Source organism: Falco cherrug, chromosome 12 (genome assembly GCF_023634085.1).
Source record: "Falco cherrug isolate bFalChe1 chromosome 12, bFalChe1.pri, whole genome shotgun sequence".
NCBI lineage: Eukaryota > Metazoa > Chordata > Aves > Falconiformes > Falconidae > Falco > Falco cherrug.
The window spans coordinates 7,024,158-7,036,271 of NC_073708.1; the positions used below are offsets into that span (position 1 = coordinate 7,024,158).

At 42.6% G+C, this 12,114-nt stretch overlaps 1 protein-coding gene across 6 annotated transcripts in view; it reads right to left on the minus strand.

Moving 5' to 3' along the window:
- ACBD6 (acyl-CoA binding domain containing 6) overlaps positions 1–12,114 on the minus strand; it is an 87,986-nt gene that overhangs the window by 38,632 nt on the left and 37,240 nt on the right. For 5 of the 6 annotated variants that reach the window (XM_055724821.1, XM_055724825.1, XM_055724826.1 and 2 more), the window contains exons 5-6: positions 11,743–11,848; positions 4,840–4,929 (exon numbers count right to left, since the gene is read on the minus strand). In XM_055724821.1, coding sequence (XP_055580796.1) covers positions 4,840–4,929; positions 11,743–11,848 — 196 coding nt within the window. The remainder of the gene's footprint in view (positions 1–4,839; positions 4,930–11,742; positions 11,849–12,114) is intronic. The other variant, XM_055724824.1, reaches the window with a different exon arrangement.

Consider the following 12,114-nt stretch of genomic DNA (forward strand, 5'->3'; position numbering starts at 1 on the left):
TTATGTTTGTATTGTCTTCATTTGAAAAGATTTTTTTCTTTTTTTTTTTTTTTTGTCTCCAATGAGGATGTGAGTGAAGGTATTACAAGGGGATGGCTACTCCACATCCCGGTTTCCAGAAGCCCTCTGACTCACAAATGGGTTAGCATGCAAATACAGAGCAGGGAAGCGGCTGTCTGCTACAAGTGCGTGGCAGGGGACTGGGAAAAAAGACAAGCTGGAGAGACAACCACACTCCTCCTGATGCTCTAGATGTCTTATTAAAAAAAAAAAATAAATAAAAATCCAGCTAACTCAAAATCACAAGCTAACAAGCACGACTTCAGACAGCGGTGCAGCCTTGTGTGAACTGGCACAAGACACAGATAAAACGTTGGCATCAAAGAGCAACAAACTCTCTGCAGACAGCACAGACACTAGATGCTTTTCGCTGAAATTACTGGTGTATATGAATGAATAAAATAAAATCCACACATACTAGCAACAGATTTCCTAACCCGATGATTTTCAGCTTTGGTTCTCAAGTTTCCTTCTCAAACCCCTGAGGGTCCATGAGTGACCACCAAGAACTTGCTGCCAAGCGGTTTAAAGTCTCAGTATGGTGATCTGCACCTTTACTAGGAAAGTGGAAGGTCAGCAAATAAAAACTGAAGATCAGTTATAGCTTTTTTTTCATCTCTGTAGTCATAATTATAGTACAATTTTAGCACACAGCAATTATTACCATTACACTGATAAGTTGATTAACAGAACTGCACAATGATGTAGTTTGAAAATCATAAAATAATATTTAGATACAATTTTAACTCAGCTGCTCTACCATGTAGATATGTACACAGCCCTTGATTATCCTGTGTGTCAAGTGATACAGTTCCACTTACAACTAACAATATTTATTTTAAGACTTGTTGACATGGCCAGATAGGCTTGAAAAGCTTTTTCAAAGTAAAGTGATCTGCAGCAACGACTCCAGGAGAGCTCCCCAGGCATTCCCAAGGGCACACCCTGAACACAATACAGATTATTATTTTGGAGTAAAGAATGCCTACAAATGGAACAAAGTGCAGCCACAGCAGGTCCAGGAGGACAGTCTACGGTCTACTGTTTTGGTGTTACAAATGAGAGATGGTATTTGTCCATCTCTCATTGGACAATTACTACACCACGATGCCCTTCATCTTTCTTAAAACAGCACTAGTAATTTGTACACCTGCAATGCTCCCTGCATAGGGTGAGCAATCACATGGGGCCTTTGCACCAGAGCACAGAATCCTCCTTTTCAAGCCACCTTGCTCTCGCAGGAGGAGGCGACCAGACCTAGACCCTGTCCCAAGAGCACTCTTCCACCAAACAGCACTGAAGCAATGCACAGCCGATCTTCCCCCTAAATACACTGAAGGAGATCCTCTGAAAGCTGGTTGAGCAGTGTCACACATCCAGGAGTGAAGCCGAGTTCTGCCGCCTCCTCCACACTGGCACTGCACCACCAGATACAACTGAGGACAAAGAAAAGTCTCTGACCAGGCCAGCTTGCTGCTTCTGGCACAGGGAACACCAAGGATGCCACAGCACAGCCGGGGTGTAATTCTGCACGGCTTGCACACAGTGCCTTCCCTGGCCCCAGAAAACCTCCTGGTCAAGAGAAAATACTGCAAGGAAAAACTCTCCCTGTACGGGAAAAAGGTTTTCCTCTTGCTCATCCTCTGCAAGGAAATCTCATTCGTGTCTTCATATATTTTTGAGCTAGAAACGCATACTACAATCACATTGCCAAGCTCCTTCATAACTCTTAAGTTATGAATATACTCCCCTTCCTTTCACTTCAACGCTGAATTAGAAGTCTACATTTTAGGCAAACAGTTCTAGTGGAAGGAGGCTGTTCTCAGACTGAACGCCAAGCTCTGGGTATTTTCAGCAGAGCTCCAAAATACCATACCACCACCCACTTTGAAATGGCCTCTGGCTCTGAAGATTTAGGTAATTCAATTACCCAAACGCCCCTTTGCAACAAAGCAGAGGAGCCTGTTGCCTTTCTGTATCCTCTTGCCCATGGCAATCGCTTACCACCTTTAAACGTGCTATTAGAGCCAATTACGAACAATCAGAGAACTCCGTGGCTGCAGCTTTTCAGTGACGCTAGCGAACCACCCTTTTGAAACTGCAGTGCCACTGTTAAAACAAAAAGCACAGGCGCTGGACAGCTGCGGTGCAGGAGGGCTGGTTATTCCCAGAATTAAAGCGTTTTCGAGCATGCTACAGGAACGAGCAGAGCCAGGCAACTTCTCCAGCTTCCAAGCTGTTAATCAGCGAAGAGCAGTAAGTTGACTCCTGCAGGACCCTCTTGATCTAGAGACCGCAAGTACTTTGACAATAGGTACTACAAAGATAACTAAAATAAGGCAGCAAAAAGTGACTAAGACACATCTCTAGGCACAGTGAACTGGTATGACTTGCTTCAGGTCACCCAGCAAAGCACCACTGTCACCATCTGCTTAGGGCAGCTAAATCCTTTTGCGTACTCCAAGAGAGCCAAGAGGGAAGAGCATTTATTAAAAAGGTAATGGAAGAGAGCATAAATGTGTCGTGCTGTTTGACTAACTTTTTAGAAGCATACTAAACCACAGGCAATTAAAAAAAAAAAACCACACTGGTCTGTATTTCTCTCCTTCCCTACCTGCTCATAACCCTTGTAATCCCTAATTTATTCTTTATCTCTTATGCTGCCTGCATGTACGTACTGCTGCAAAATTGAACAAGACAGAAAACCACCCGAAGACCTGAGCACTGTGGGGTTTGTGGCCTGTTAGGAAGCCAGAGTTTCTTCCTCTCCCATTTTCTTCTACTTGCTCTTAAAATTCTTCCTGCTCTTGCTTTGGATATGAATTCTTACAGGGTAAAGGTCAAAATAAAAAAAAAGAGAAATAAACATTAGGTCACAAAGTCTTGAAATGTTATTGCAATTTATATATGGCTGAGAATAAAAATGTGTCTGCTTTCTCTGGGCATACACCTACGTGCGAACAGAGACCTTTATAAAAAAATTCTCCTTTATTACCTTGGTGGGGGGAAAAAAAAAATATCAAAGATTGATCTTCTTTTTATGGCTATTATTAACCTTTTGTTACCAGCCAAAAATAATCTGGTTAGAGAATGTGCAATACATCAAAAAGAAAAAGAGAGAAGAATTTAACAGAAAATTAATGCTCAGGGAAAAAATAAGATGACTCTCCCTTCAGCCTTTTCTTCCAAGAGTCAGACTTTACCTCTGAAGAAATGAGACGAGCATCAAAGGGAAGTGATTTTTCAGACTGCTGCGGTGGTACAGCATCCCAGACAGAACCGTCTCCCAGGCTGCCAGGCTGAAGGGGATGGGCGCGTGCCTGATCCAACTCCTGCCCGATTTCAATGCAAAGCTGTTCCCCTACATACCCAACACATTTGCCCACTAGCTCTGACTGAAAGGCGATGCTCTAGTTTGACAGTGGGGCATGCAAAGCCTCCCATTTGTACTGGCTCCACTGCTCCTCTTCCAAGTAAGAAAAAAAATCCTATAAAATCCATTACAACTGAAATTCCCGAGATCTAAGCACGAGGATACATCTCTCACCAGCTACTGCAGAGCCCTGCTTCCTAATACTCATCCCACTAGCAATTCTGCCCAGACAAGGGCAAGAAAGACTTTTTAATGACAATTTCATGTGTGTGTAAATACCAACTCCGCTATTTGTAGCCTGTGAACACCACCGGTCTGCTGATCAGCCATCAGATTGCAACCGTGCTTAAGGGCCACCTCTTACAAATTCCTGAAGCATTTATCACAACGCTGCTTAAGATCTCACTGGTAAGAGTTAGCAAATTTGTCAGCAGAGGTGTATCTATGGCCAGACTGGGCAGAAGAGCAAAGCCAGTAAATGCCACACTGCTAAAAAGCAGTCAATCATAATTTGACAGAAATATGTTGAACAATTATTTCTGAACACGATCACATTTACACAGGTCAGCCCTTAATTACAACAAGCTGACAAAACTAGGAGCATTGACTCACAGGCGCAGGCAGACTCAAGCTGGCTGGCTGGAATGAACCACTTGCAAAGCGTTTGCTGAAGCAGCACAGTTCACAGCCTGGTCTACTACGGTACCCTAAAACTGCTGCTAATTAAGCTCAGACACACGGGCTACAAACTGCAGTGGCTCAAAAGCTGCTGCTTTATGTTAAGTCGAATTGTGCTAGAAATGGTGACCCCCAAGGGGGTGAGGTAGGTATGTGGGGATGGAAATGGTGTCAGCTGTTTGACTTTGCCGTCAGTCAGCACCGAGACCCAACTACAGCTGTCACATGGTCACCACGCTGTGACCTGAAACATCACCTACCCCTGCGGTGTGCTCTGCTGAAAAGAGGCATTTATCAGATGCTGTTCTGCTAGGCAAAGTGGGATTCTCTTTCCATTAGTCCACAGAGTTCTGCTGAGACTGTAGTGCTACAACAATTACACTGGAGAATGCACTTTCTATAGGAAGCTACCAAACACCTTGTACGCAGGGAATTCCTCTTGCCGTCAGTGCCACGAGTCACACTGGAAGCCACAGCCAGCTGATCAAAAAACTTTACTGCAGGAAGAAGTTTCAGCAAGAATTGGAAAACATCCCTTAAGACTACGTATTTCACGCAACCAAATTCTGCTATTTTTCCCAGGTTACCTTTTTGGATGTTCTTCTCTGTGCTAAGAGCCCCGAGAGAACTCACTATGGAGTTTTAGAGGAATTCAGTTTCACACGAAACATTCGGGCAGGAGGCTCCGTAACACATCAATCAAATTCAGGCTTTTATTCCTTTCTTACCTGGCTGTTAACATCAGCAGCATGCTGTAACAGTACTGAAACCAGCTCCTTGTGTCCTCTGTCACACGCCCAGTGGAGCAGAGCCCGGCCCTGCAACATCCAGGAGAAAATTAACACAGCCAGCAAAAACCCCAAAGCACAGAGAATCACAGCCCTGCTGTTAAGTATTGAGTATCAATAACAAAATTAACACAAACTTTAAAAAAACCCCCTACAATAATGTTTGTAACATACTATTGCTCCTGATTTGGACTTAAAATAATGCTAGAAATGTTAAAACTGACACACAGTTCGATTTTTCATAAATTTAGCATCAAACCCACAAGCCAGCAAAAAATTTAGAGGGCAAAAACAGCAAAGCATGACAAGCAGGAGCCATGGCATGATTTGTTCTCCTATATAGATTTAGGATTTTGACACTTCTGACTTTTCTGGGAGCAACACCTTCCAAGCAAGGCAGCATTGAAAAATCTTACCCGAAGTCACTGGGATGCCAAGTCCCTGAAAGCTCATTCCTCTGGCAGGTCCAAAATGCTCAACCCACAGGCCCTGCCTCCACTGTGATTTAAGATTAAAACTGGGTGCCTGGGCAGGCATCGCCCACGACCAGCCCCCCTCTCAGCTCTACAACACAGGCTGCTGCAGCCATGCCTCCAGTCCCTCCCAAATTTCTGCAGTTTTCTTCCCATCCCCTTTCTCTAAGTCTCTGCACACCTGAAGTCTCACTGCACTTCCCTGCCGCCATGGGAAGGGATGCAGTGGAAGTTCAGCTCTTCCTGCTGTGAAGGACATGGGAAGTAGCAAAGGACCCCTCTGAGGGCTGACATGCACATCTGAAACCCCAGCTGGCCTCGGAAGTAGTGGAGCCAAGCTTTTGGGGTTGGGTTCATGGGTGCCGGCTGCCCTGGTTCTGGGCTGAAACAGCCAAGCCTGTGAAAGGTAATGCTTGTTTTTGCAACAGGACATCACAGCAGAGCTGGGGTACGGTTTCATAGACTGGTACAGCCCTGTGCTGAGGCTGGAGTGCTAATCCTCTTCTAATGCAAACACGCATTCAAAGCACTAACAGTTTGAACACGCAGTTCTAACGCATTTGCTACAAACTGCAGATTTTATGTATTGGCAGCTCCAAAGAGAAAAGCTGCTCAAAGCAGTTTGAGATAGAAGGTTTTCTCCTTTACCATGTACCTTAGTAAATTAGACTGTTACTATCAGTCTCTCCTGATTTAGGATGGCATGTAGATGTTTGCAGGGGATTCCTTGGAAATCACCCTGCAGACAACCAGGAAACCACCCCCCAGCTGGGACACTGTCAGGCTGACCTGCGTTTTCCAGTATGCTACAGAAAACAACCACAGACCTTCACAGATAAAATCAGTTAAACTAGCCCCCGCCTGGTTATAAATCTCTCAACAGAGCAGTGGGGAACGAGGTGAGCAACTCATTTATCTGCTAATGGGAACTGTGAGCCAAATTTCCTGACCCCGGTGCCAAAGCAGCAGGAGGGGCAGAAGATACCTGCAACGGAAGCTCACGCTGCTTCTGGGGGATGTTCTTGGGCAGGGCAGCAGAGGCAGAACATGATTTTCAGTCAGAAAATGCAATGTCAGACACAAGGCATTAAGCTTTTTAACACACTTTTTGACCCAGCAAGTAATTAATTTTTGTAACACATAATTTTAATGTTTCACTAATTAACCTTGAATTAGAATGAATTTTCTGAAAATTACTTTACATGGAAGCACTGATGACATCCATGGGGCACTTAATTAATTAATTAAATGTTCTTGCACTCAACACCACTATCAAAGTCTAAAAGGAGGAAAGAGGTACAATTTAAAACAATTGGTAAACGTGGAAAGATCTTTAATTCATCTTTAGCATCCTTAACTCATCTCTGGACTGGTAATTACTTAAGACAGGATTCTGGTTGGATAAATACCAACTTTTTTTGCGCCACACAGGTTTATTTCAAAAGAAAGAAGCGCTATTTGCAATATGCACAACAGAAATAAATGCTTCAATAGATGATTTCAGTTTCCTTTATATATGTGTAGAGGAATAACACTGTCATTACACAATTGTAATTATTGCGCAATTACACAACCATATAAAGGTACTTCTATCCTTTATATCAAAATGCACATTACAGCTTAGTAGCTAAAATATGTTGGTTTGCGTTTGTCTCTGGACAAGCAGAATCTCGTCTTGTTGGTGCTGAACTTGGCTGAGACCAACGATGGAAAACCAACAGTTTGGGAGAGATGGTGCTGCCAGTTTTGTCAGCTCAGGGGGTACTGCACCACGGTGCAGTCGGTCTTGTCCCCTGACACTGGAAGGCTGGTTCTGCTGCAAAAGTTGCCTTTTGAACAAGACAAGAAAGTGAAGCGTGATCATCTATAGTCATTAAAAATCTCCTCGTGCTATTTGCAGGAGTATGGATTTCAACTCTTGGGCCAATTCCACTTTGGGTAATTACACTCTGCTTACCTATATATTTTCTCTGCAATTCTAAATGGATACAATATTTTCTAAATAGTGTCTTAAATGGCTCTGTATTGTAATTGTTCACTATTAAAAAGCTGACACATTCCATGCAAGAAATGTCTGCATCCTTGCAGCGTGCTACACCCTAAACACAGGGTGTAAGGGACTTCGGAGATCTTCTGCGCAAGAGCACACAATTTCATGTGGAAGCAAAAATATCTGCAGAAGAATTTCAGCCTACTTACTACGTAACAAAAAGCATTCCTAAGGAACTTGTATTTAAACCAAGATAATATTCACTACTGTTTGCATAGTATCAGCCAAATTAAATCACTCGGGAGTTCTACCTAAGGTACTTAAGCAGCTATACAACTACAAAGTCCACTTGTGTCCCATGTCTTCCTTAAAACAAACCTCAACAATAAGACAAACTTACACTGAAGGTACAACCCAACTCTTTGTATAGCATGGGTATCACCTATGTGTGTTGAAAAACTCTTTACTCTGCACAGTTGCTGTTTTATATCAGCATACGTAACATGTGTTTATGTGGTTAAATAATAACATAGCAGAAATCTAAGAGCCACAGACTGAGCTTTCCCAAAACACTTCCCATATGACTATTTCATTAAGCAGTAAGAGAGTCGAAGCAACACGAATAATTGCACATAGGAAAGCACTGCAGTAGTGAGGTATGACTAAATGCAACCAAACATCAAGGTAATCCCTCCGTGCAATTCAAACACAACTGCAGTCACAGAAGTTACTTGAGAGGATGCATTTTCCCCCACCTTTGAAGTATTTAATAAAAAAAAGCATAAAAATAGCCCCAGTGCACTAACCCTGCCTCTTAAATCTTCTGTGCTTTGCTTGGATAACCACTGCCAGCTTGGCCAGCTTCTGCAGCGGTTTCTCAAGCCAACAGCACATCAATTTTGCTCAGCTCCAAGTCACAGGGTGTTCACAAACAAAGCACAGGACAGGGATTTGTCTCAGATATGCCGAGTCTCAGCAGACAAACGGATGGGAATGATTTTCACATCAATTAGCCAGTGCAGAGAAAGAGGAGAACAAAGCCAAACTGAATGGATGTGCTACAATATTAAGCTATACTTCTAGGCATGATGCTTGCAGCTGTAATGGCTGTATAGTAATGAAAGCCACTCTAACTTGTGGCAAGTGTTTTATTACCAGTAATTAAGAAGAGAGATATATAGACTGGTTGCTTCCCCCTGTGATAGCAAAAACAGTGAATGGAAGGGCCATTGTTGCAATTATACAGGTAAACTTCAGATTTGATTTGGAAGCCAATCGCTTTCAGAGCTCTGAAACATTTGGGGAAGTTCTTCTAGTGGGAGTAAGCCTGTAAATCAGGAGAACATGATACTTCTTCAATCCCATTCCGCGCCCCCCCCCCCCCCCCCCCCCCCCGGCCTTTTCTTGGCAAGCTGGCACCAATTTGGCACTTCCTGTCTCAAAAGCACAAGGATCGGGGGCTAAGCGAGCATTATTTCAGATGCCTTTCATTAAAGTTTTGGCAAGGGCTTAACTACTGCACACAGGTAACATGTTTGTTTACTGGGATTTCTCCAGCAATTAAAAAAAATATTATCTATCTACAACCTCCACAGCCCCTGGCACAAATTACCAAAGCAACTCATCTATGCCTTTCAGCAGCTTCTAGTTTGTTAAAAGTTGAAGACACACCATTCTCAAAAAGGCAGCAAGCAACCCACACTACGAGGACATGCCTGTGGTGACTTCACAGCCACAGTCCATTTTTTATTTCATTAGTCCTGCTGTCATATGTAAGAGAAACGGGTTGTTTTAGTCTGGGCTACTTCTTCTAAGTGAATGCAAGCTATTCTGTTGAACTCTGGGCAATTTAGACACAGTAAATGGAAACTTGTACATGATTACTGCCATTAGATTCTTTGTTTAATTCTAAATTGAAGTTTATTATATCCAAACTGTTAGCAGGTAAGCTGGCTTGAATGCTGTACACAACAATCTTTATTTCTTGCAGGGAAAAGACACTTAGGCTATGAAAGCTGCCTAGTGCACCTATCTCAACCCCTGAGACTTTACTGCCTTTTCTGAAATCCTTTTGCTTTGAGGAAGTTGGCTTGTCCCCATTTTACATTTTCATTTTCCTTTTCTCCTTTTGCTAACGTATTTCAGGTTTGCACAAAATGCAGGGATACAGTTGCAGTACTAATGTATCACAGAGAAATAAAATCTAAGCACCTTACAACCTTAGTCAAGTCTTTACTGTACAAGGAAAGCCTGAGCCTAGTCTTTGCAGTTTAGCATGAGACTATTTGGTGCTTCAGTAGATTTTGTTTCATAACAAGTTAACTCTTCGTACACATCACTGCTGCCATTTTAAATTTATATGCATTTAAATCAAAGGATTGACAGCGTGAGTTATGTCCAGAGGGCTAGCAGAGGCATCTTCTGGAGTTGGCAGGATGTATTTATATGGTAACACTAGAACAGTTAATAAAAAATACAAGATTATGCTTGCATACACTTCATTCTGCCAAAGGCTCGGTCTGGGTTATGTCTAGTCTAAAATGGGTTCTGAAATATCAACCAACCTGCATGATACTGGAAAATAAGCTACCCTCCAGACTGTGAAGCACACATTTGGATACCAAACAACATTGGTAATGGTTTCAGCTCCTTAATGTAACATGAAATAAGTGTTTCTTTCAGATTTTTCTTTTTGGTATGCTTTTTAGAAAAAGGTTCTTACTTCCCTGTTTGAGCAGTTGCTGGGGCAAGCCAGAATCACCGAGGCTGTCAGACTTTCATCTATGGTGGAATTTTGCACCAGTGGGAATCTTCCCATGAACGCTTCACAGGTAGGCAGGGTTTTCAAAACGCTCCTATGTGTGCTGAAGCAATTCCATGCCCAGCCAACAGTCAAGTGCTAATATCCGTTAGTTCAGAAACAAGTCTCCTCCTACACCAGAGACTCACAGATAACTCCCAAAGAGAATGTCGCCTGGCAGTTTTCAGATCCAACTCTAAGTATTTAAGTTGTTAGAGTACAAGAATATTTCAGCCATCTTTCACCAAATATTTTGGTTTGGTTTTTGTTGTGTTTTTTTTTAAAAAAAACCAACCAAAATTTCTTTGGCTAAAACCAAGCACATTTGTTGCCTGAACACAAAGGAAGGTATGAGCTGAACACTGCTACCAAAGAGCATCTTGCCAGTGGAAATGAAGCAGTGCTAACGTGATGCTATTATACACTTATTGCAAGTGTGTGATCTCCAAAATGAGCTTTTATTAATGAAAGGACTCCAGCTGTATTCTGTGGGACTGCCCTGGACATTTACTTCCGTAACCTGTGATCGGCAGAAGGAGGGATGGAGCTCAGTAATGGCACTGGCACATGACAGTTTCAGTTCATTGAATTTATGATGTGAAATTCCAACTCTGATCATGAACACCCTCCCTCCTCTCTTATGAAAATTAATTCACATGAATTCCTGATTAATAATAAAAGGCCCTGCCATCAGCATTCAGAGCCCCAGCCGGGGCTGTCATGGCTCAGAGGGCAGAAATCTGCTTAGAGCTACAGGAGAACCCAACTGAATTTGTAGCGTCTCAGTCTATGAATGTGTAAGCACTTCATCTGTTCACCAAAACACAATGTGCTGAAAAGCAGCGGGCAAAAGTAGCTGTAGATATGATGGACCATGAGCAGGGCTAGGTGGCAGCATGCAAGCATCGAAACCAAGGCAATAAAGCTGGTATTGCTGGATTTCCTGAAGGATCAACAGGAAACTGCCCACACCAGCCGTTTACTTTTACCAAGAAAAGGATCAAGCCAATTCACAATACTAGACACTTACATTTTTCTTGATGTTTCTAGCAATGGCTGCATTATCTCCCTATGGTGTTTTGAGTTTGATGAGCAGAGAACGACTGGATAACGTCACTGTTTTTGTGAAGCTGGAAAGGCAGTGTTCACTCATTTTCCCTCCACCTGGGAATGACGACAAGCTGATGGAATGACAGAAGTCCTACTTCACCCATGAACAGAGTTCCTGGGTCAAAAAAGCCATTTCCTTCACTTTATACTTCTGTTTGACCACATTTAGTGTACAAGGTGGGCAAAGGGAAGTATTTGCATCTTATTCTGCATGTGGCTGTTGATATTGCTGAAAATAACATAGAAAGTAAGTTTATGATATGCTACAGCACAACTATTAGTACATCCACGCTACTAGAAATCCAGGGGAAAGCTGTTTTCAAACAGATTGTCTCAACGACCAAGTGTTTGTTCAACTGTTGTGGTTCCTTGTTATAACAATCCTAACCAGGCAACTTTGAAAAGGAGTGGTGCTGAATTAATACACAAAACAGTTAGCAGATTGATGGTCTTTATCTTTTTGTCCATACCTCCTCATCTGTGACGTTCACATCCACTTTTTTTGATTGAATGGCTTTGGTTACATAGTCAATGTTGTTTTCTCTGCAGTAATCAAAAATGTTCTTGTCCTCTTCCCTATTCAGGAAACAAAAGCAAAAGCAGCGCTGTGTTACTGAACAATACAAAGGCCACATGCACATCATATGCTCTAACTTTGCTACGGACATTCCAATACTACCATTGGACTGAAACACTTAGTATTGCACACACAGAATAGTATTTCCCCCCCCCCCCCCCAAGTTAAAGAGACAAAAGATCCTGGTTCCTAGAAAACAAAGGTTATTTTTCACAGTATTAGGCCAGCACAAAAGTCAGCTTATTCCTGTGAATTGGCACAAGAA